This window comes from Enoplosus armatus, chromosome 6 (genome assembly GCF_043641665.1).
Source record: "Enoplosus armatus isolate fEnoArm2 chromosome 6, fEnoArm2.hap1, whole genome shotgun sequence".
NCBI lineage: Eukaryota > Metazoa > Chordata > Actinopteri > Centrarchiformes > Enoplosidae > Enoplosus > Enoplosus armatus.
In genome coordinates this window covers 5,699,384-5,719,524 of record NC_092185.1, presented here as the reverse complement: position 1 = coordinate 5,719,524, position 20,141 = coordinate 5,699,384, and the positions used below count along the sequence as shown (strand labels likewise).

General features: G+C 40.5%; 1 protein-coding gene across 1 annotated transcript; it reads right to left on the bottom strand.

Annotated features, from left to right (window-relative positions):
* Window positions 1-690: 690 nt before the first annotated feature.
* nfatc3b (nuclear factor of activated T cells 3b) lies at window positions 691-19,398 on the bottom strand. Its single transcript, XM_070906855.1, has 11 exons — window positions 19,193-19,398; window positions 13,451-14,138; window positions 12,052-12,450; window positions 11,671-11,833; window positions 9,375-9,574; window positions 8,156-8,328; window positions 7,688-7,828; window positions 7,539-7,594; window positions 5,364-5,568; window positions 4,806-5,309; window positions 691-1,432 (listed from the first exon to the last, which is right to left on the bottom strand). The coding sequence occupies exons 1-11, from the start codon at window positions 19,263-19,265 to the stop codon at window positions 1,305-1,307; spliced, it is 2,730 nt and encodes a 909-aa protein (XP_070762956.1). The 5' UTR covers window positions 19,266-19,398; the 3' UTR covers window positions 691-1,304.
* Window positions 19,399-20,141: the final 743 nt, after the last annotated feature.

The following is a 20,141-nucleotide window of genomic DNA, read 5'->3' as shown; positions in this document are numbered from 1 at the left end:
GAGAAACACTGCTGTTCAGCCTGATAGTAAGTTACACTTTAAAGAGTAGATCAATACTGAATCTCAGGGCAGAACACTGCTGCTACACGGTTAAATTGACACTTCACCATTTGCAGTTGGTAAGCAGTAAGCTTCTAGTTACAGAAAAAGAAGACAAAATAAGGAAAAAAGATCCTTCTGAGATGCTGATGAATGAAAATGGTAGCTCTATGATCGGATTTTTGTTTCACTTCAAACAAAAAAACAAGAACCAATCAGGTTTTAAATCCTAAAATAGAGCAGTGGCAGTGTTCTTGCCACAGCCTGCAGTGTGAAAACACTGCGAGCAGAGTGATGTTACAGTTACATCGAGAACATGTGTTGAATGTTGTCAGCGTGACTTTAGAACTTCTACCTGTATAGAGCAGTGCAGCCGCACCGTGTGATTTACTGTGGATTTACGCTTTAATAACATTCCTGCCGCTTGCTAGTATTAGCTGATCTGACCTTTGACCCCCTCTTTAATGAAACGTTACTGCTCTGAGAACTAAAAGTGCCTTAAATGTATTGCTGCATGAACGGGTGGACAGTGTTGGAAATGTGTGTGACAATATCTCAACTCCAAAAGTGATGCTGGTTCTAAAATCCTTTACAGAGAATAAACTATTTTCATCGTTCATCAAATGATTTATCAAAACACAGAACATCCAATAGTTTCCTTTCTTTTTACTTCAACCTTACGATACATTTCTATAATTCAGTGTCTTAAGCTTCACACCAAAACAGTTCAGGTTGAACAGCATTAATGTAATTCAGCGAAGGAAATGTAAACCGCACAGAGCGTAAAACCAAGCTATAAAAATGTAAATGATCAGCTGAAGGACTTTAGTTTTTACTGGACCAGATCCAGAGTATCAAAAATAGATTTCTTAATTAATTGGCCAATAAATAATGACTGGATTTTCTCTTTTTTGTGCGACTTTAGCCTCTGTGACGACGTCACTGATTGTTATGATTGTGTGACAATAAAGCACAGTTGAATTACAGCCCTTTCGTTGGATTCTACAGTTCTTCCAATTCTGTCATGAAAAGCTAAAAACTCTTTGGTTTGTCAGTGAAAAAATTCCTGAGACAGATGAGGAAACAGTAATCTGATACCCTGAAGAGACGAGCCGGCACAGACTCGTCAGAGGCGGCTGATTGGTGTTCAGGCACTTGAGGATCCGTTTGGTGCACTTTGTGCAAACGTGACCATCAGTTTGTTTTTGTCCAGACAGCGAACAGTAGAAGAAGCACTGCGGTCGTCTCCTAAGGAAGCAGTGTAACTACTGAGGGCCTCCACAGAACGGTAAGGCAGCATCACTGGACTTGTGCTCCCAGTCGTACTGGTCAAACTGGTTGGGCTGGGCACTGCTGCTCAGACTGCCGATGTCTCTGTCGATTATTTCGTTCACTGCAACAAAAACAGAAGCAGGATAACATGATAATTACAACATTTCAATTTAGTGGTATAGAATTTTTTAAGTGTGTACATTTTCTCAGCGATTTTCAGAAATCCTAAATGATGGTTGATACCTGGGAACTAAAGTTGGAAACATGATATAAACTCAGAAACGGTTGAATTTTCTCAAGAAAATTGTGCTTTCTAAGCAAAATTCACCAACTTGCTATGCCTTTCAATTTTGAAAGAGTTTTGATTCGAAAAAAAATCTTAACCAAAATTCCACTTATTTGCTTGTTCTGCAGCTTTCCATGCCATCTCACAGCCTTCCTCAGAACTCAACCCATAAGATGTGGTTGAAAGCTCCAGAAAGGCTAGTAAGTGGACCTTGATTTGAGATTTTTTTTTCCAAGATCAAGGGTGCTGGGGTTGATATACAGTAAGTAAAGGCATCAGTGAGCAGTTTATAAGGTGTTTGGGGTGGTTGCTAGGTGATTTTAACAGCAACCTGTCCACGTTCCTGCTTCTTGCCAAATGCATGCTGGGATTGGCCCCAGCCCCCATTAACCCCAAAAATACATTCAGTAGCTGATATCACTTTACTTTTACTTTCTACATAGTAAAGTAACTGTGGAGCCATGTGTTTGATAAGATTGGGTCACTTTTACTTATCAGTGTCAAAACGGCCTGAATGCTGTTTCTACAGTAATTTAATGAAAGCATTAAGCCACCCGACAAACTGCTTCCCAACAGGGTTAGAAGCAGTATTAATATGGTAACAGCCATAGGTAGTAGTAATAGTAGTATTTAAACATTTAAAAGAATGAATTATTAATTGATGCAATTAATCTTTCACTGAAGTGTTTAAATCCATAATTATATGTTTACATTGCATCATCACATGTCTCTGCCGGTGTTGAAATTTCTGTTCATCGGCACACCTCCCATGTCGTAAAAACACCAAACAAAATATCGAAGAAGCAGAAATGAAATGAAACAACACACTGTAAAGAAACGCAGGGAAATCTAGATTCTGTATTGCAGCTCCACGTTCGGCCACAGGAGGGAGCTGGAGGGGGCAGCTGGGCACAAACTGTGACTTGTAGCTTTATGTGTGTTCTCCAAAACTATCATTCATTCACGACATACGATTGTGATTGTAAAAGAGAAACACTGGCATCTGCTGATTACTAACCAATCCATGAATTACTATGAACTGATTCAACATCATAAACCAGAACTTCCGTTTATGACGCGTGCTGTGCCGGCTGGGTTCTCAGCGAAGGTGAGAAATGATTGTGTTTGTTATTATCAGTCGCAGCAGTGAAGCTGCTCTGCCGAGTCTATTTGCATGGCAGCAAATGGCTCCATTCAGTCTATTCGTAGCTCTGCAGTGAAACCTGAAGCTCATGAAGCAAACCAACACAACAACACTCATCAACAACATGCTGCCCGTTAAACACAACTTCATCTGCATGCATATATCCAGACTGGCAGTCTCAAAATATACATACACATTCTCATCACTTAAAAAACTCTCCACGAGCTGCCACCCTCCTGCCTCACCAACTCTCTCCAACATCGCACTCCCCTTCCCTTTCCAGGACCTTCTAACAGCCATAGTAATATTAGTAGTAACAACAGTAGTAGTTGAAGAAACGTTTGTAGCATTAGCGATAATAGTAACAGTGGCCTGTGAGCACTGATTTGGTGTTTTGCAGGTCTTTGCTGAAACTGAAATTTAAAAGTTGTTTTAGTTTTTTGGATGTTGGTCTGTCTACTGCTTTGTTCCAAACTGAAATACAACTATTAGATGGACTGACATAAAAGTTTGTGCAGACATTCATGTTCTCCAGAGGATTAATTCTACTGACTTTAGTGATTCCCTGACTTTCCCTCTAGCGCCACCATGAGGTTGACATTTATGGTTTTGAGTGAAATGTCTCGACAGCTGTTGGATGGATTGCCGTGAAAGGTGGTTCAGACATTCATGTTCCCCTAAGGACAAACTGTAATAACTTTCTTTTTATCTAGCGCCATCATCAGGACAACATTTGAATGTGTCCAATACTTTAGTTTATGACCAAATACCTGCAGAACTAATGACATTCCTCTGTGTACTTTGGGTTTGGTGCTAATTAGCAATTTAACATGATACTTGTTAAACATCAGGATGTTAGCATTGTCAATGTGAGGATGTTAGCATGCTGATGTTAGCATTAGCTCAAAGCACCGCTGTGTCTAAGTACAGCCTCACAGAGCCACTAGCGTGGTTTTACAGGTGTTTTAATGCCATAACTCTGAGCAGCCTCGGTGTGTAATGAGGCTGATGTGTCTCCAGCAGCATCAGACCAGGTCAAAGTCAAGCTCAAAGGCGAGGGGGCAGCGGCCAGGCGGGAGGGTCAGAGGCCTGACAACAGCTGCTGCCCGCCAACTGAGGCGCAGCAACAAATTTAACCCCCATCTGCATCATTCAGACCAGCAACAAGCAGACGCAGCTATTATTAACCGGGATCAGAGAGAAACACAGTATTCACACACAAACACACACACAGTGCCCCGACATATAAATAACCAACATCACAGAGCAAGTGCAGACAGACAGACACATACACACACCTCATGAGGGCAACAGCCACTCGGCTGCACAGCAGAAACACACAGAGAACACACAGTGTTCAGATCTCAATCCCAACACCAGATCACAAGTCTAAGACATTGATTATTGAGAAATGCTCAATTGTAAAAAAAAAAAAAAATCCCATAAAACTACACTAACAAGTCTCAGTTTTTGTGATTTCTTTTTTTTTTTTTTTTTTTACAGTGTGACCGTCACTGCTTTGAGACTCCCATAAAAAAATTTTTTTTAGGTTTGTCATTATTGTTATTTCTTATGTGCAATCAATTAAATAGCTCTGTAACAGTTATGCTGAAAAGGTAAAAGGCAGAATGGCTCCACACAATCGCCCAGTTTGTTTAGTGGTAGAAGCTATACCCACCTATATATCTATACCAGGATCTGCAGAAAATCGACCCACAGTGTTTTGTTGTGGCAGAAAAAAGTGACACACATGACTGATAACAAGACTAACATGTATGGACTGACTGGTCTGCATCACTATCAAATACAGGTCCGATATGAACTGTACAGGTCTCGTTTTAATCCTGTAACCACATTAAAAGCTTTTTTCAGCCATAAAGAAGGAGAGTGCCTTGAGTTTCGGGGGATCAATTCCCCTTTCTGTGAACATGGGGGCACCTACGTTTTTGAGGGGTTTTTTCCCTGTTGTTGAGAATCTTTAAATCTCTTTTAACTTCTGTGAATCCAAAGGTGACTACAGCTACTGTCCTGCATGATAATTAATAAATACACTCAGCTTCTTACCATCATCCAGGGTGATCTCCTGGAGGCCCAAGGATCCCAGATTTGGCTGGTCTTCCGGCTCCTGCTTGATGCTCAGTGCCTCTCCTGGGCTGGAGAGCACAGAGTCCTTCTGGGGGTCAGCAGGGGTCACAAAGGCTCTTCTGGAACTCAGAGATGAAGAGTGTTCCCTCTGAGGTCCACCAGAGGAGGTGGGAAGGGGGGTGGTGAAAGTCTGAAGGGGCACCGAAGAGGCCTGGGGAGGCATCGTGGAGATTTGAGGAGAGATTGAAGAGGTCTGAGGGGGGATGATGAAGGTCTGAGGAGGCAAGATGGAGGTTTGAAGAGGAATCAAGGTCTGATGGGGGACTGAGGAAATCTGAGAGGGCATGGAGGAGGAGATGTGAGGGAACATTAAGGGGGTCTGAAGGGGGACAGAGGAGGATGGGGGATGATGAAGACAAGGTGCTTTCTGGGAAGGAAGACCACGATGCACTGGGATGTCACAGGCATCATAATAAACCACGTCTGGGCCGAGCACTCGGTCATGGGAGGGCAGCTGGCAGGAGGCTGGACAGAAACCAGGTAGATTGTGGGAGATGTGGTCCACCTCCCAGCGCTCCTGTTTGACTCCAACAGCAGCAGGGAGGTGACATCTGACTCTGGGCAGGTAGGTGAAGCTCTGTGTTAGACTTCTTCTTTTCTTCCCGTTTGACACGTAGAACTGGACTTGAACTGGATCCGTTGTTTTCTTATTGTAAGGAGGAACCTCCGCCACAATGCTGGACTGAAAGACAGAAACACAGAGACATAAAGAAAACTTCAAAATATAGTCTTTGTGTTGATGATGTATGATGAAGAATCACACTCACACTCACATCCAAGTTATAAAATCTAATACTAATGTACTATATTCAGTCACGGGGACTCTGCATTGTCTCCCTCAGACAGACACACTCAGACTCTTTGTGGTTTCAACAAGCTCTCGTTAACTTCCTCTTTGTACTTCCTCTCAGGGGAATCCTCACCGCCATTATAGGTAACGTTTAAACGCCCAAAAAACTAGAGTTAATTTCTGTGAGATCAACCCTTAGTGGGTCGGTGGGTGGACATTTGATCCAGAATGCATTTGCATTGAATTAATCCTCTGGAATTGTGAGCTTTCACAATTCCCTCTGCTCGTTGCAGAACAGAACATCACATGATATACAGTGTACAGTAAACACAGCTGAATTAAAGCAGGAATAATCCATTTCTGACCACTTGAAGGCAAAAGAACTCGACAATAAGATGACAAAGACTCAACCCAGATGTCACCTTGTTGTTGGGGCGGACGTGTTAGCAACAGTTGCCTATTCACACATCCAGCAGACACAGAGCAACGTTATCATCCCTTTGACAGTGGTGAAAGACGTAGTAAAATCCTTTACTTACACATTATCAACAAAATATACTCAAAAGTATGTTGTCATTATGCAGAAAAGTGGCCCTGTTTACTGATTTCTGATTCTATCTGACATTATCAGATTGTTAACACTGATACATCAACGTTAGAGCAGCATTTTACTGTTAGCTACTCCAGGTGGAGCTAGTTTGAACTGCTTTATATACACTTAAACAGCTAGTTTAGTTTAGTGGTTCCGAACCTATGGATTGGGTCCCTCCAAAGGGTCACCAGATAAATCGGAGGGGTTGTGAGATGGTTAATGGGAGAGGAAAGAAGAAAAAACTAAGTTCTGACACACAAATCTGTTTTCAGTTTTTGGAATTTTGCTTTCTGTGAAATAATGGGAAGTTTTACCGCTAGATATTTAAATAAAAACCAAGTGAGAAGTTTAGTTTGGTGGAACAGGTAACAACTCATGACATCTGAAATGCAGAAGACCACAACCAGACACTGCTTTTTTGTAAAGGGCTCTACTGGTTTAAACTTCTTTTTTGGAAACACTTTAAGTCCCTATTTTGTATTTATGAGCAGGTTATACACATTTAATAAATGGTTTATAACACACACATCATTTAGCTGTAAGCAGAAAGAAGTGTTTATTAAAGTATTTGTGAACATCTATAACTCCTCCTGTGTAAACTGATGAATGACAATTTAGTAAAACACAGTTTTAATAATATAAAATATGTTTTCAAAGGAGAAGTTAGTAATTGCTGACCAATACTGTACGTTAATAAACACCGGAATAAAGTTTCGGCTCTTATTATATCCAACATCTGGATGCCATAAACACACACTTTGGGCAACTGGGCCTTTTATCTCCACTACCTCTTCTGAAGAAAGTGTCTTTTGTTTTGTACACGTTAGCAGCAGCAGGAACACAGCACACACAGACTGAGTAACTAAGTGGATGATGACAGACTGATAACCTGGCGTATTCATTATCTACTTTAGTACAAAATCAGTATCCTGTTGTTGGGCTGACAAGCAAATTAAGTTCTATAATTGCTTTTAGCTTTTTTGCCGAATCACATTATTTACTCCCAGTCCAGTACCAGAGGACTGGGAACCATTGTTTCTCATAACGTATGTTAAAATGTATACTGTACATGTCCTGATTTTTAAAATATATCTTTTATATTTTGTTCTATTATTCCGATATATCTTGTGCTGTATCTATTACTCCTGCTCCCACATACCAAATTTGTCACTGTAAAATCCTTATTTTTTAGCATATTAATCTTATATATCTTGGTATTTTCAAATGTAAAATATATTTTTGTGGTGTTTTCTAATATGTTTCTACTTACTCCACTGCTTTTTTCTGACACAACTCTGGCGTCCATTTCCCACAGTGATCTTCCATCTGACGGGATAAAACATGTCAGTTCAAACTTGTCATTCAGGCAGTAGACGTTGAACATGAACAAAATCTGATGTAAATGTAAATTGATCTTACCAGGCCCTTTCTCCATGAAAACAACCCTGGACTGTGCGGAGATGTTGGATCCGCTGATGAGCAGCTCCTCTCCTCCGTCCACAGAGCTGCTGGCTGGACTGAAGCTCTCCACCTGGGGAAGCTCCTGGCCCGAGCGCTGGGCTGAAACACAACACAGTTTTTGTTTTGGTATCTAAATATATCAGTGGCTTCTCCATGTTACACAGCATACTTCCTTAGAGACAGAGGAAATATTCACTCACCAGAAAGGAAAAAAACCTCACTGATTATGATCTGTGTTGTGCTGAACATGAAGAAATACTTCACATCCCCTGAACTTCCTCCTGTTTGTTTGACTATAATCTGGTTTCAAATAAAGAAACAAATACATCCTCTGTTGTATGTAATGTACAACTGACCTGACCAGAAGTCACCCTGAATCACAAAATCATATGTAAATATGATGTATTAATATTACAGGTGACTCACAACACTCCACAGGAATAGATGTTGTCTGCAACCACAGCATCTGGCCGTCCGGCTGAGGAATGGCGACCCTGAACACAACTCGTACCCTCGTGTTCTTCCGCCCGATATCCGTCTCTCCTTTCTTCAGCTCGATGTCGGCGTTACGCAGCTTCAAGATGCCGGCACAATCAATGCTATGGAAAAAAAAACAAAAGACATGCTGTTTATCATAATGCATTATCCACTACTTTAAAAAGTATAATATTTGCCTGTGAATTGTAGTGGAGTGGAAGTGTAAAGTAGCATAAAATGAAAATATTTGTATAAAGTACAAATACCTCAAAATTGTAAGTAAGTACAGCACTTGTAAATGTGCTTAGTTACATTCCACCACTGGAAACAAGATACAACTGGGGAAGGTAAGCAGTCTGACTGGCTGGAAACATCTCATTTGTTGCAACTTTAGCCTGCCTGTTAGACCGCCCGATATTTTGGTAAATGAAAGTGGCATTTTAAAAAAATAAGCATGTGTAAAAAGTGGGGCTATATAATGTCCCTTGTAGACAGTTCCTCTGATCAACAGTTGGTGACGCGCTAAGAAACATTAACAGCAACACTACGACTACCACTATTGATACTACTACTGGCGTTGCTACTGCTACTACCATAACAACCTCATTCAGATTACAACCACTACTGCTGCTACTGATACTGCTAGCCTACAGTTACTACTAATGCCAGTGACCAAATACTTACAATAATAATATCTTAAATCTGAATATGATTTTAGTATATTTTTTAGGGATAAATAGAGTGGCGTGTCATCAGCATATAATTGAAAAACGATATCATGACTCGGTGATAGCATTTATACCCAAATCAAGGGCAGTTGCCGGTCCACCATCATAGTCTCTCGATCAGGCATGTTAATGGAGGTTCAGTGCTGACGTCAAGAAACAGTAAAAAAGAACACTGGCCGGCACTGGCATTTTAACATTTCCTTTGAGAATGTAACTAGTGACTCTTAACAGTTTCAGAGCTAAAGCCAGGCTGAATTTTTTACTTCTGTTGCTACTACTTCGACCAATACTGCTGCTGTTACTACTACAACCATTACATTTGAGTTGGACAACATTGACAGGATCAGCTCACAGAGAGGACAACATGGGTCCAGATATCAGGGTAATCCTGATTTTGACTCTAATACTAAATCCAAGTCTGATGCTGCTCCCTTTCTTACCTGGCGGACATGTTGTTTTCTGGAAGCAGAGGGATCTCCAGGACTTTTGTGCAACTCATAATTTTCTCCTGGCAGTTGGTGGTAACCATCTTCCCCGTCACCCGGTGGACCTGGTAGAAGGAATGAGGCCGAAGGTAGCGGTCGTCCGCAGTGCCGATGAACAACAGAAGGCCGACCGGCTGCTCGTTGTATCCGATTAACTGAAGACACAAATTCAATGATACACATCCGTTCTCAACAGTCATGTCACTCAGACTTGAGGGATGAAGTATCTCTGTCCCCATGTAAAAACATTAAAATGTCAAACGTGAAACGAAAGTGTGAAATCTCAGACAGAAACAGTCCAATTTTGACTAAACTTGGAAGTGGATGCATGTTTGGCAACATATTCTGGTGTTTTCATACACTGACTGGCCTGATTGGTGAATGTAATTCCAATGTATTTCAAAATGTCCAACATTTTGGGAAATTGTATTGAATTGAATTGAATCGCTGAGTGAGATGAGAAGATTTATATCAATCACACGTCTGTATATGTAACATTAAAACTGGAAGCAGAACATAAAACAAACATCTAAAAACAATAATTTGTGGTTTTACGGGGAGTTACGTGCTAGATCTAAGTATTAGATCTAATTGTCTTTGAATGGATTCAACAATTGAGTAATAATATATGAATAATGTATTAATCCGTGAGCTTTAGAGGTGTTAGTCTATATATTTTGAATTTTAGACAGATCCAGGCTGGCGATTTCCAGTCTTTATGCTAAGCAAAGCTAATAACATCCTGACATCAGTTCCGTACTTAAGACACAGACATGTGATCCGTATCAACCTTCTCATCTTACTCTCAGTAAGAAAGCAAGTAAGCATATTTCCCAATATATCAAACTGTTCCTTTAAATCATCTTTGCTGGTTAGCCTAATGTAGGTGCTATATTATATTACAAAGTGCAACTTTTATTTAACCATGATATTTTAGATACCACTGTCAATTTTTGGTTTTGCCAATGACTTGCTTGATGATGGGGCAATAACTATAAGATAAACCGTCACTACTATGCCACCCGTCTAATTTTGATGACCTTGTCCCTGCATCATTGCTACAGAAAGATATATTTACTTCCAGAAACACTAACATTTATTTGCATGTGCTGTATAAAAAGCTCCCTGATCTAAATAAATAACAATATGTTATGAAAATATAGAAACAAATTGATTAAACATAAATGAATAAATAATAAAAGACACAAACTAATGAATCTAAATATGTGTAAAAAATGTATTCCTTTAGCATATTATATTTAGTTTTCGTCACTCAGACGTCAGGTTTGATCCTCTTGAGAGTTCTGCTGTCTTCACAGGCAGTAGTACTATCATCTGTCAACTTCAACCTTTATTGATGGCTGCAGGGTGAAGATTGTTTTTGATTGATTTTCTGTTTCCCGACCCAGCAGCACTGTGAGTTTTTACACATCTTGCAGCAGAAAGCTCATCTGGCTTCGGCAGCAGCCTGAGAACGTGACACCCAGAATAGCCCTGCTGGTGTCCGTTACATACGAGGCCTTGATGGAGCTTTACTTGCCTCAGCCTGCCTCTGTTCTCTGATCCAGAAGATCCATGAGGCTGTTCACCCACAACATCAGCAAAACACAACCTCAGTTACTCTTTGACACATCCCTGGTGTATCATCACTGTGTACTCTTAGGAGTTTGAGGAAATCTAACCTGTAAGACGTCTGCATTCTGATAATAGGGCTATGACAATTCGTTCAATTCATCAATGCATTGTTAAATCTATAAAATGTCCGACCAACAGTCTAAACCCAAAAATGGCATTCAGTTTCAAGTAAAACAGAGAAAAGTAGAAAATCTTCACATTTTAGAAGCTGAAACCAGAGAATGGTTTATAAATAATTTGAACGATTTATTAATTATCAAAATTGTTGTCAGTTAATTTTCTGTTGATCATTTCAGCACTATCTGATAATACCACATACATTGACAGTATTATGGGTTCCACTGAAGTTTTGACAGGAGACATAAAACAAATATTTTAAGGCTTAGTTATAGGAATGCATATATTTTGTGCAAATACTCAATATCTTGTAATTTGGCAATGGTCCTGCTACCATGAACTAGTAACATGATTCCACCTCCATCAGAACATTTTTTGACATAATGTCTCACATTTTGTGTTTGCCCCACAAGTCATTTGTTTCCCCAAATAAATTATAATCTAGAAATCAGGGTGAAGTCAAACTGACTGTGTTGCTCAGTTAGAAGTGAGGACTTACCTTGACAACAGGATGTCCTACAGTAGCTGCCTTAATGGACCCCCTGCTGCCCTCCGTCTCATAATGCGCCCTGTGGTAGGATCTGGGCTGGACCTCCAGCTTAAGCTCACACTGGTCAAACTGGTTGGGCAGAGGCCAGTCTAGAGGAGGGGGCGATGAGGTCCTGGAGGTAGAGACAACAGACACATAATGATCAAATACTGTATGACACCAATCTATTTACTCTATTCCTTAAAGTGGTGGATCTCTGAAGGGAGTTCAAGCGTTCCCAAAATATTTTCTTTTCACTACAGTTAGAGGACACTAACAAGCAAAAGATGCCTAATTTTGAGAAAACTAGCATATTTAAAAGTAATAATAACTTAGTGAAATAAAGCCAACCTGAACACAGGAGGGTTTCCAGGTTTGGGTTTGTTCCAGCTGAAGTGGGAGGGCACTTGAAGGAAGAGCTCAGCCAGGCCATCCTGTTCACGTCCCTCCTCCCCAGGGGAATCCAGGAAGGGCTCCAGCCCGGGGTCTCCCTGACCAGCCAAGAGGCCCAGCTGGCTCCCTGATGTCCTCCTGGTCTTAGAGGGGACGTCCAGCTCCTGGTAGCTGGACATCAGGAGCGGTCCCAGGGTGCCGGCAGGACTTCCCACCCAGGTGTCGTCCGTCACGCTGCCCCGTGGAGAGGCGCCCGGCGTGGGGCTGGGGGAGTGGTGAGGGGAGGGTGAACGGGCGTGGGGGTCGGCACTGGAGTGGCGTCTCTTCCCACAGGGGGAGGTCGGTCTGGATGACGGCCTGAGAAAGAAGTCCCGTCAAGATTAGCAGGATTTTACCAGTGTCAATGTTGAAAAAGGCAAACTAGGCTCCCTGTCTTCTAAACCAGAAACTATTGTTCAGTCAACTTTTATGTCTGCACTTGATTACGATATGATTCAATATATTATGTCCTGTTTTAAAGTTTTACTATATGATGTTATTTGTGACTCTTACAATTGTTTTTATGAATTCTTTGTCGGTTGTGGTTGTGGTTGTCTGACCTTATGTGTGCTTGTTGTTGTATGCTAGTTGTGCTGTTGTCAAATGTTTCTTGTTCTCGCTTGATCTCTCGTGAAAAAGTTCTTCCTCACATATTTCACTCTTCATAGCATGCTGTCACTGATTGTCATATTTATCCTACTTTTTGGAAGACTTTTTGTTAACTATGTATATCAATACTATATTTATATGTAATGTTTTTTGTTTTTTGTAAGCTAAATTCACCTATAAAGCTCTACAGTTAAAACTGCCAAACTACTTCACTCGTCTCTCATTTCAATCTTAGCCATCCATCCATTTTCTATACCTGCCAGACAACCATTCACGCTCATAGTCACATCTACAGGCAATTTAGAGTCACCAATTATGCATGTCTTCGGACCAGGACCCAGAGAGAACCCACACAGGCACAGGGAGAACATACAAACTCCACACGGAAAGGCCCCAGTCGGCCGGTGGGTTCGAACTCACTGCACCACCATGCCGTTAATTGTCACTTCATTGGCTGCCTGGCCTTGTATGTGTTGTTTTTGTATGCTGGTTGCAAGGGTTCATTAGGATTATTGCTCAACATTTTTATCTACGTCATTCTTATCTCATCTGGATTTTGGCAACTGGACAGTCAGAGGACACAGAAAATCATAAATGATGTCCTTGGTTGATTGTGTGGTTGTCTGACTACTTTCTTTTTCTCAGGTCCCTCTTGAAAATAGATCTTTGTCTCAATGACACGACCTGACACTACCATGATGACGTGTACCTGGAGGTGGGCCGGCGGTTCAGCCAGTTCTCCTCAGTGACACTGTTGCGAGGGGAGTGGCAGGGCGATTGACGGGGCGACTGACGGGGCGACTGATGAGGCGACAGCGCCGGGCTGAAGGCCAGAGGATGCTGGTACTTCTGCTGCCACAGCTCTACCCCGAAGGCCCCGCCCCCACAGCCTGGGGACCCCAGGGGCGACCCGTGGGGGGACCCCAGGGCGAGGCGGGCGGCATCTCGCAGCTCCCCCTCCACGTCGTCGTAGATGTGGGAAAAGGACTCGCAGGAGGAGAGGTCAGACATCCAGCTCCTGGAGGACAGGCTGCTGCAGGGGCTCGGACAGAGCACCGCATCCCGGTAGCAGGCATCCAGGGGCAGGTAGAGCTGGCCTCTGGACCAGGATGCCTCAGGATAACCCCCCTCTGCTCCACCGACTGCCAAAACTTCCTGGCTACTGCCTGGCTCCACATGATTGTTAGGAGCGATGGAGGTGATCTGGATACTGGGGCAGTCAAAGGCTCTGGGGTTACCCTGGGCCCCGTACTGGGGCCCCTGGGATTGGTAGCCCACATGCTGGTAGTCGTCTGTGGTGGGGAAACATGAAGAGTGACTCTGCAGCTCCTGGATGACGGGCTGCTCGGCCAGAGCCTGTGTGGAGGTAGGGGGTGTCCTCACATCGAGGTCTGGACCTGTGAGGTGTAAGAGATGAACCAACATGTAAATCAGACGTGTGATCATTTGCATTGCAAACACGCTTGTTTTTTTTATTGCCATGTAGCAGCAGTCTCAGTACTGCACCTTACAGTTATTCATCTATCACCAGCAGAGGAAATTCATTTTGCTCTGGAAACTTGAGATTGTGACAAAAGTAATTATTGTTTGACATTTTATCGACTAAGTAATTAGTTGAGGAAAATTCATCCACAACAATTTTGGTAATTCAAGCAAAAATGGCAAATATTTACTAGTTACTGCTTATCAAATGTGAGGATTTTCAGCTTGTATCATTGTAATCTGAACATCTTTGGGTTTGGACTTGAGACTGGGAAATGTGGACAAACATTTCTCAATAACAGACTAAAGGGCAACGCACAGCAGCAGTGAATGACGCTCTTCAAAACACCCACATCCATTGTTTTCAACATAAGCCCACACACCAGCAGTGTCTCTATGCACCACAACTCATCAGGATACACCACTGTCCTATACCCCAACGTCAGCACGCATCAACACAACAGAAAAGCATCATTCTTTTCACTTCACAGCGGCTACAGTACTGTGAATACTTCCTCTATCTAGTGCCGCAACAATCAGTAGATTAATCAACACGTCGACTGACAGAACTATTTTGATAGCAGATTAAGTTCCCACTTCTGAGAGGAGTTGAAGCTTGTCTCTTCTTTATATCATTGTAAACTGAATATCTTTGGGTTTTGGGGTTGTTTGGGGAAAATGTCACTTTGGGTTTTGTGGAATAGCGATGAGCATTTTTTCACAGTTATTTGACATTTCATATACAAAACATTTATCAAATAATTTTCAAAAAATGGTAAGGTTAATAGCAGCTCCATCTCTGTCTGTATAACCAACTAGAGTGTGCTATGGCCGATGGAGTAGCCATGGATTAACTGATGATGATGTTAGCTGCAGCCGTTATTCTGTGCATGGCGGTCACCATAGCACATGACCCTGGACAACCCCCCAATCCACTTTTCACTCTAGTCCCATCTGGTTGCAGTTACAGGACACAGGACGCTTAGATGGAAACTGCCATAGCGGTGCTGAATTCCACTACGTATTAGTACGTATTTTGTCTGCATGTATATACTGTACTGATGGAGACTATGTGCCATCTATCTAAACTCCACCTGTTCATGCCATGTTTATGCTTTACTATAGTGGTTCCCAATCTGGGGGTTGGGACCCTCACCTGAGGGGTCGTGCTATGACGAAGACAGGAAAGCAGAAAAAACTATATTTATTCCTCACAAATTATTTTTTGATCTTTCAATTCAATTCAATTGTATATATTTAGCGCCAGATTATAACAGAGGTTATCTCGGGGCACTTTTCATATAGAGCAGGTCTAGACTCTTTATAGTATTATTTTTCCTGGTGATTTACTAGATCATTTTACTTCTTTCAGCCTCTAAAACAAAACTCACTCTTTGGTTGAACTTGTCACAGTCTATTTATATACATATACACCATTGTCATACTACACTCTCTGCTCCCTGCCTGCTGTTTGTGTTTTGTGACTGTGGTGACGTGTAGTTATTATTTATTATTTTGTCTATGTACTTACAGTGCATTTACAGTACAGGGACACTAGAGCAGCAGCAAATAGTTCATGCACTGGACTAATTGTCTACAACAGTAGAGTTCATTCACACAGCCGCGCACACATTGATCACCACAACCCTACTATTAATACCCCTCTTTCTCGCTCTCACACACACCTTGCATGCTACATGCAAAAAAGGCGTCAAAGCAACAACTGTGATCTGCTTCAACAGCTCCACTCGCTGCTTAGTTGCAAATAACCCTCAATGTGCTGGATAGAGATACATGAGATGTGATGCAACAGTTGTCTCCCTCCAGGGTAGAAAGGGGGGGAGCGATGCCCGCGCCAGCTGTGTGCCACAGAGCGGTTAGAAACCAGGAAGTAAAACCAGCCGGCAGACAGGCTGGGCAGCATGCTGTCTGAAACACAACCAGCCTCCACACATCGATATATCTATTGATCTCCTCTGTCCAGTGTTAGAAGAAGATCAACTGATTGTTTTTCTTTTATTTCACAATCTGCATATCATCACCTACAGACTTCCTCAGTATTTCTTCAGCTGCAGCGGTCCACCTTTTTCATTTTCTGGTTGATGTCATTTAGTTTGGGAGGAATTTGAACGTCACTGAACAGCCAAGATATTCACTTTACCTCTTTTTCAGTTTGACAAAACTGGTACAAAAATACCAATGAAATACACTAGTTATTAATTCAGGGCAACAACATTATTTGCCTTACTAATCAAAGAAAATAACTAAAATGTCAGAAAATATAGAAAAAAAAGGCCATCATGTGCTGAACTAAACTGAAGTTTACACATACAGTGAGGTACTTCATTACCACAATGACAGTTAACTCAGCCGTTTAACCTAGGAGGGTAAAATACTGTTATGAGGCAATCAGCCACCAGAAACTGAAAACAACAACGCTTTTATTTTCATTTCCGGGATGCTCCAAACTGACTTTTTAGTGATGATAACGATTAAGTCAATTCAATGAGATTTAGACTCAATCAATCACTGATTTCATGTCCCTTGAATATCCGAAAATAGGGACTAATGACGTACGCAATTTCCCAAAGCCCACAGTGACATCTTCAAATGTCTTGCTTTGTTCGACCAACAGTCAAAAACACAAAGATGTTCAGTTTCATCTCATATAAGACAAAGAAGAGCAGCACATCCTCGCAACTGAGAAGTTGGAACCAGTGAATTTTTAGCATCATGGCTCCTGTCAAGCGATCTTTCCGCCATTTTGATCTGTATTGAAATATCTCAAACAACTGTTACATTGATTGCCATAAAATGTGGTCCAGACATTCATGTTCCCCTCAGGATGAGCAGTAATAACTTTGGTGATCCTCTGACTTTTCATCTAGCGCCATCATCAGGTCAACATTTTAATGTGTCCAATACTTTGGTTTATGACCAAATACCTGCAGAACAAATTACATTCCCATCAGCCTCTGCTGTACTTTGTGTTTACTGCTAATTAGCTAGTGGCAGCATGCTAACAAGCTAAACTAAGATGGTGATCATGGTAAACATTACACCTGCTTAGCATCATCATGTTAGCATGCTAGTGTTCGTATATAGCTCAAAGCATCGTGTGCAGCCTCACAGAGCTGCTAGCATGGCTGTAGAGTCTAAGTCTTGTTGCTTAACAAATGATTAACCGATTATCGAAATAACTGCATACTTTTCTGTTGACCATCAGACTAAGTTATCAATAAATCATTTACTGTTTCTCAAATGTGAAATTTACAGACCAAACAATGAGTCAATTAATAGAAAACATAATCTGCAAATTGACTGATAATGAAACTAATAATTACTTTCAGCCCTATTCCAATTATTCAAGGAGGAATTCATTATTATTTTTCTTTCTTTCACAGGACTTCATATCACTACTGACCAATACATTTAAACTACATCTGACTAATCAGTAATACTAATCAATACAATAAAGACTCTGCAGCTTTCAACAACAGGCTGATTTAGTCACTTCACGTCCTGATCCACATTTAAAAATTCACCTAAATTTAACAGCAGACAGCTGGATCTGTCACATCATCTAAAATAAGACAACATAACTTCCGGTTACAATTTTCAAAGTAAAATCCTGGACGCCTAACAATGCAAGTTTGGAGGGACCAACTTGAGTGTAACAAAAAGTGAGTGATCTCTTTAACAGAACTTATATCCACAATTAGTTGATTTATCAAGTTGTCGATTAAAGAAACTCACTAACCATTATTGTATAGTCACCAGTTATTATTAGACACACAGACACTGAAATAGACAAAAATAAACCTGATATCCAGACAAAATAAAAATGGTTTATACAAGCTACATCAGACTGATGCCATTTACCTCATTTAACCTTTGCAGGTGGTGAAAAATGTCATAAAATATCACCCATAAGCAGTCTGGATTTAACCATTAAAATATAGACTTTTACACAGACACAGTATTTTCTTCATACTTATATTTGTAGATCACCATGACTGACTGCTGTGATAGTTGCTAATTCCTCTATGTTTCTATTCTAAGACATTTGATTTACTGTATCCTATAAACTTTAACTCTACATTATATAAAGATAGTGTTTCATGATTTCCCAATATATGAAAGCTACATCATATACTTCCCGCATCAACAAAACAAAGACCCACAATCCTTACAACAAAGCAAAACAAAACAATGACACATATTTACCAACATATAAAACAAACAAGCTCAACCTTAATATCTTCTTGTCTGATCAACTTGCATGAAGTCCGTGAAATATAAATGGACATAAACATACGTCATATATACGTTTTTGAATACTGTTCATCTCTATCAAGGGCATCCATCTTTTTCCCTTCACCAATAACTTTAACAATACGACCAGGGCCTTTAGATTCTGGCCACATTATTACTGATGGACAAATTTATATTTAAAGTCCACGTTTTCATGCATGATGATTTTAAATTGAGTTCATTTGTTATTTTCAATAGCTGTTCTTTTTTTTTTTTTTTTTTTTACAAATAATAATGTATTTCTTTATACCTGTGTACCAGTGTAAGAGGCGATTTTCAGTGTTTGTGTATAAATCTCTTACATACAATTGGTGAAAAGAGAATAATCCCATTCTTGAAATATACAAATTGATGGATTCAAATAAAACTTCACCCCCAATATCTCTGTTACTGTTCTATATCAAAGCAAATCGTCTCAATGTATATATAAGCATCTGATATATTTCTCTCATATCTATTAACTTCATCACTTAAACAGTAGATTACGTAGGCTGAATTATTGTATATTCGATTAAACGCTTATTTTTATTGAGCGTAATAAGGGAGTTTTGTTTTGAAAACCACAGTGCTCAACCTCCGGTGTGATTCCCGCTAGTTCTTGTTAGCTTAATGCAGTTGACAAATTGCTAACTAACGTCGCCAAAATGACACGTACCTGCTGTCTGTCTGCCGTCGTCCTCAAAGATCAGTCTGAAGTCCAGCTCCTCAGCGAAGTTTAATGTGGACATTGAACTGGGGAGACACTAAATGTCCTCAGAGGCAGCCGTTAAACCGACCTGTCTGTCTTTAAAACTGACCTGTCTCACTCACTTCCATCCGACTGAAAGCAGAACTCCGTTTCAACTGGAGCGCCAACAACACGTCGACTAATTCCGCGACTAAAAGTTGTTAACTGACATCAACTCGATCAATAAATACGCCTCCGTACTCTGTAGCAAAACCGTAAAAGTCCCATTATTGTGTGAACTTGTTGTGTTCGGTGTTTCTGTTCGGTTGCAGCGAGTTTTACTCTCCTCCAGGTTGATCCTCATGCTGCGTTCAGGGCTCCTCGTAAACTCTACGTTACGTATTACAGCGATGTTATGAAATTATGAATACGGCCCTGAAATACAGTGTTAAATAACTATTGTAGTTTGTTAATTATAAATTATTAATCAGCAGCCCAGAGTTCAGATCCAGCCGTTTAGGTATTTGGATTTTATAATATACTCTGTCAAACTTAAATTTTAAAATACTTTAAGATTGAGCTTTCCTGAAATATCCTTAATTTCTCAATTCTTCTCCAAAAAGTGTCATTTAATTATTAGAAAGTTAGTAAGTTTTTGTAATACAGATAATGGAACTAATAGATTTTTTCCTTTTTGCTATACATTTCAATGTGTGGTGTCTTGGGTACATAGTACCTCAATTTTTAAGTATGGCACCTGGAGTGTGCCACTGTACATTTTTACAGTATTTTATTATAATCAGTTTGTAAATTAATAGATAAAAAAAACTAATAATCAAATACTTAAATTTGCCTTTAAATGATGCAATAACATACTTGAATTTAAATTTAAGTTATATAAATTAATTATTATAAATTAATGAGAGCTTTCTAGTAC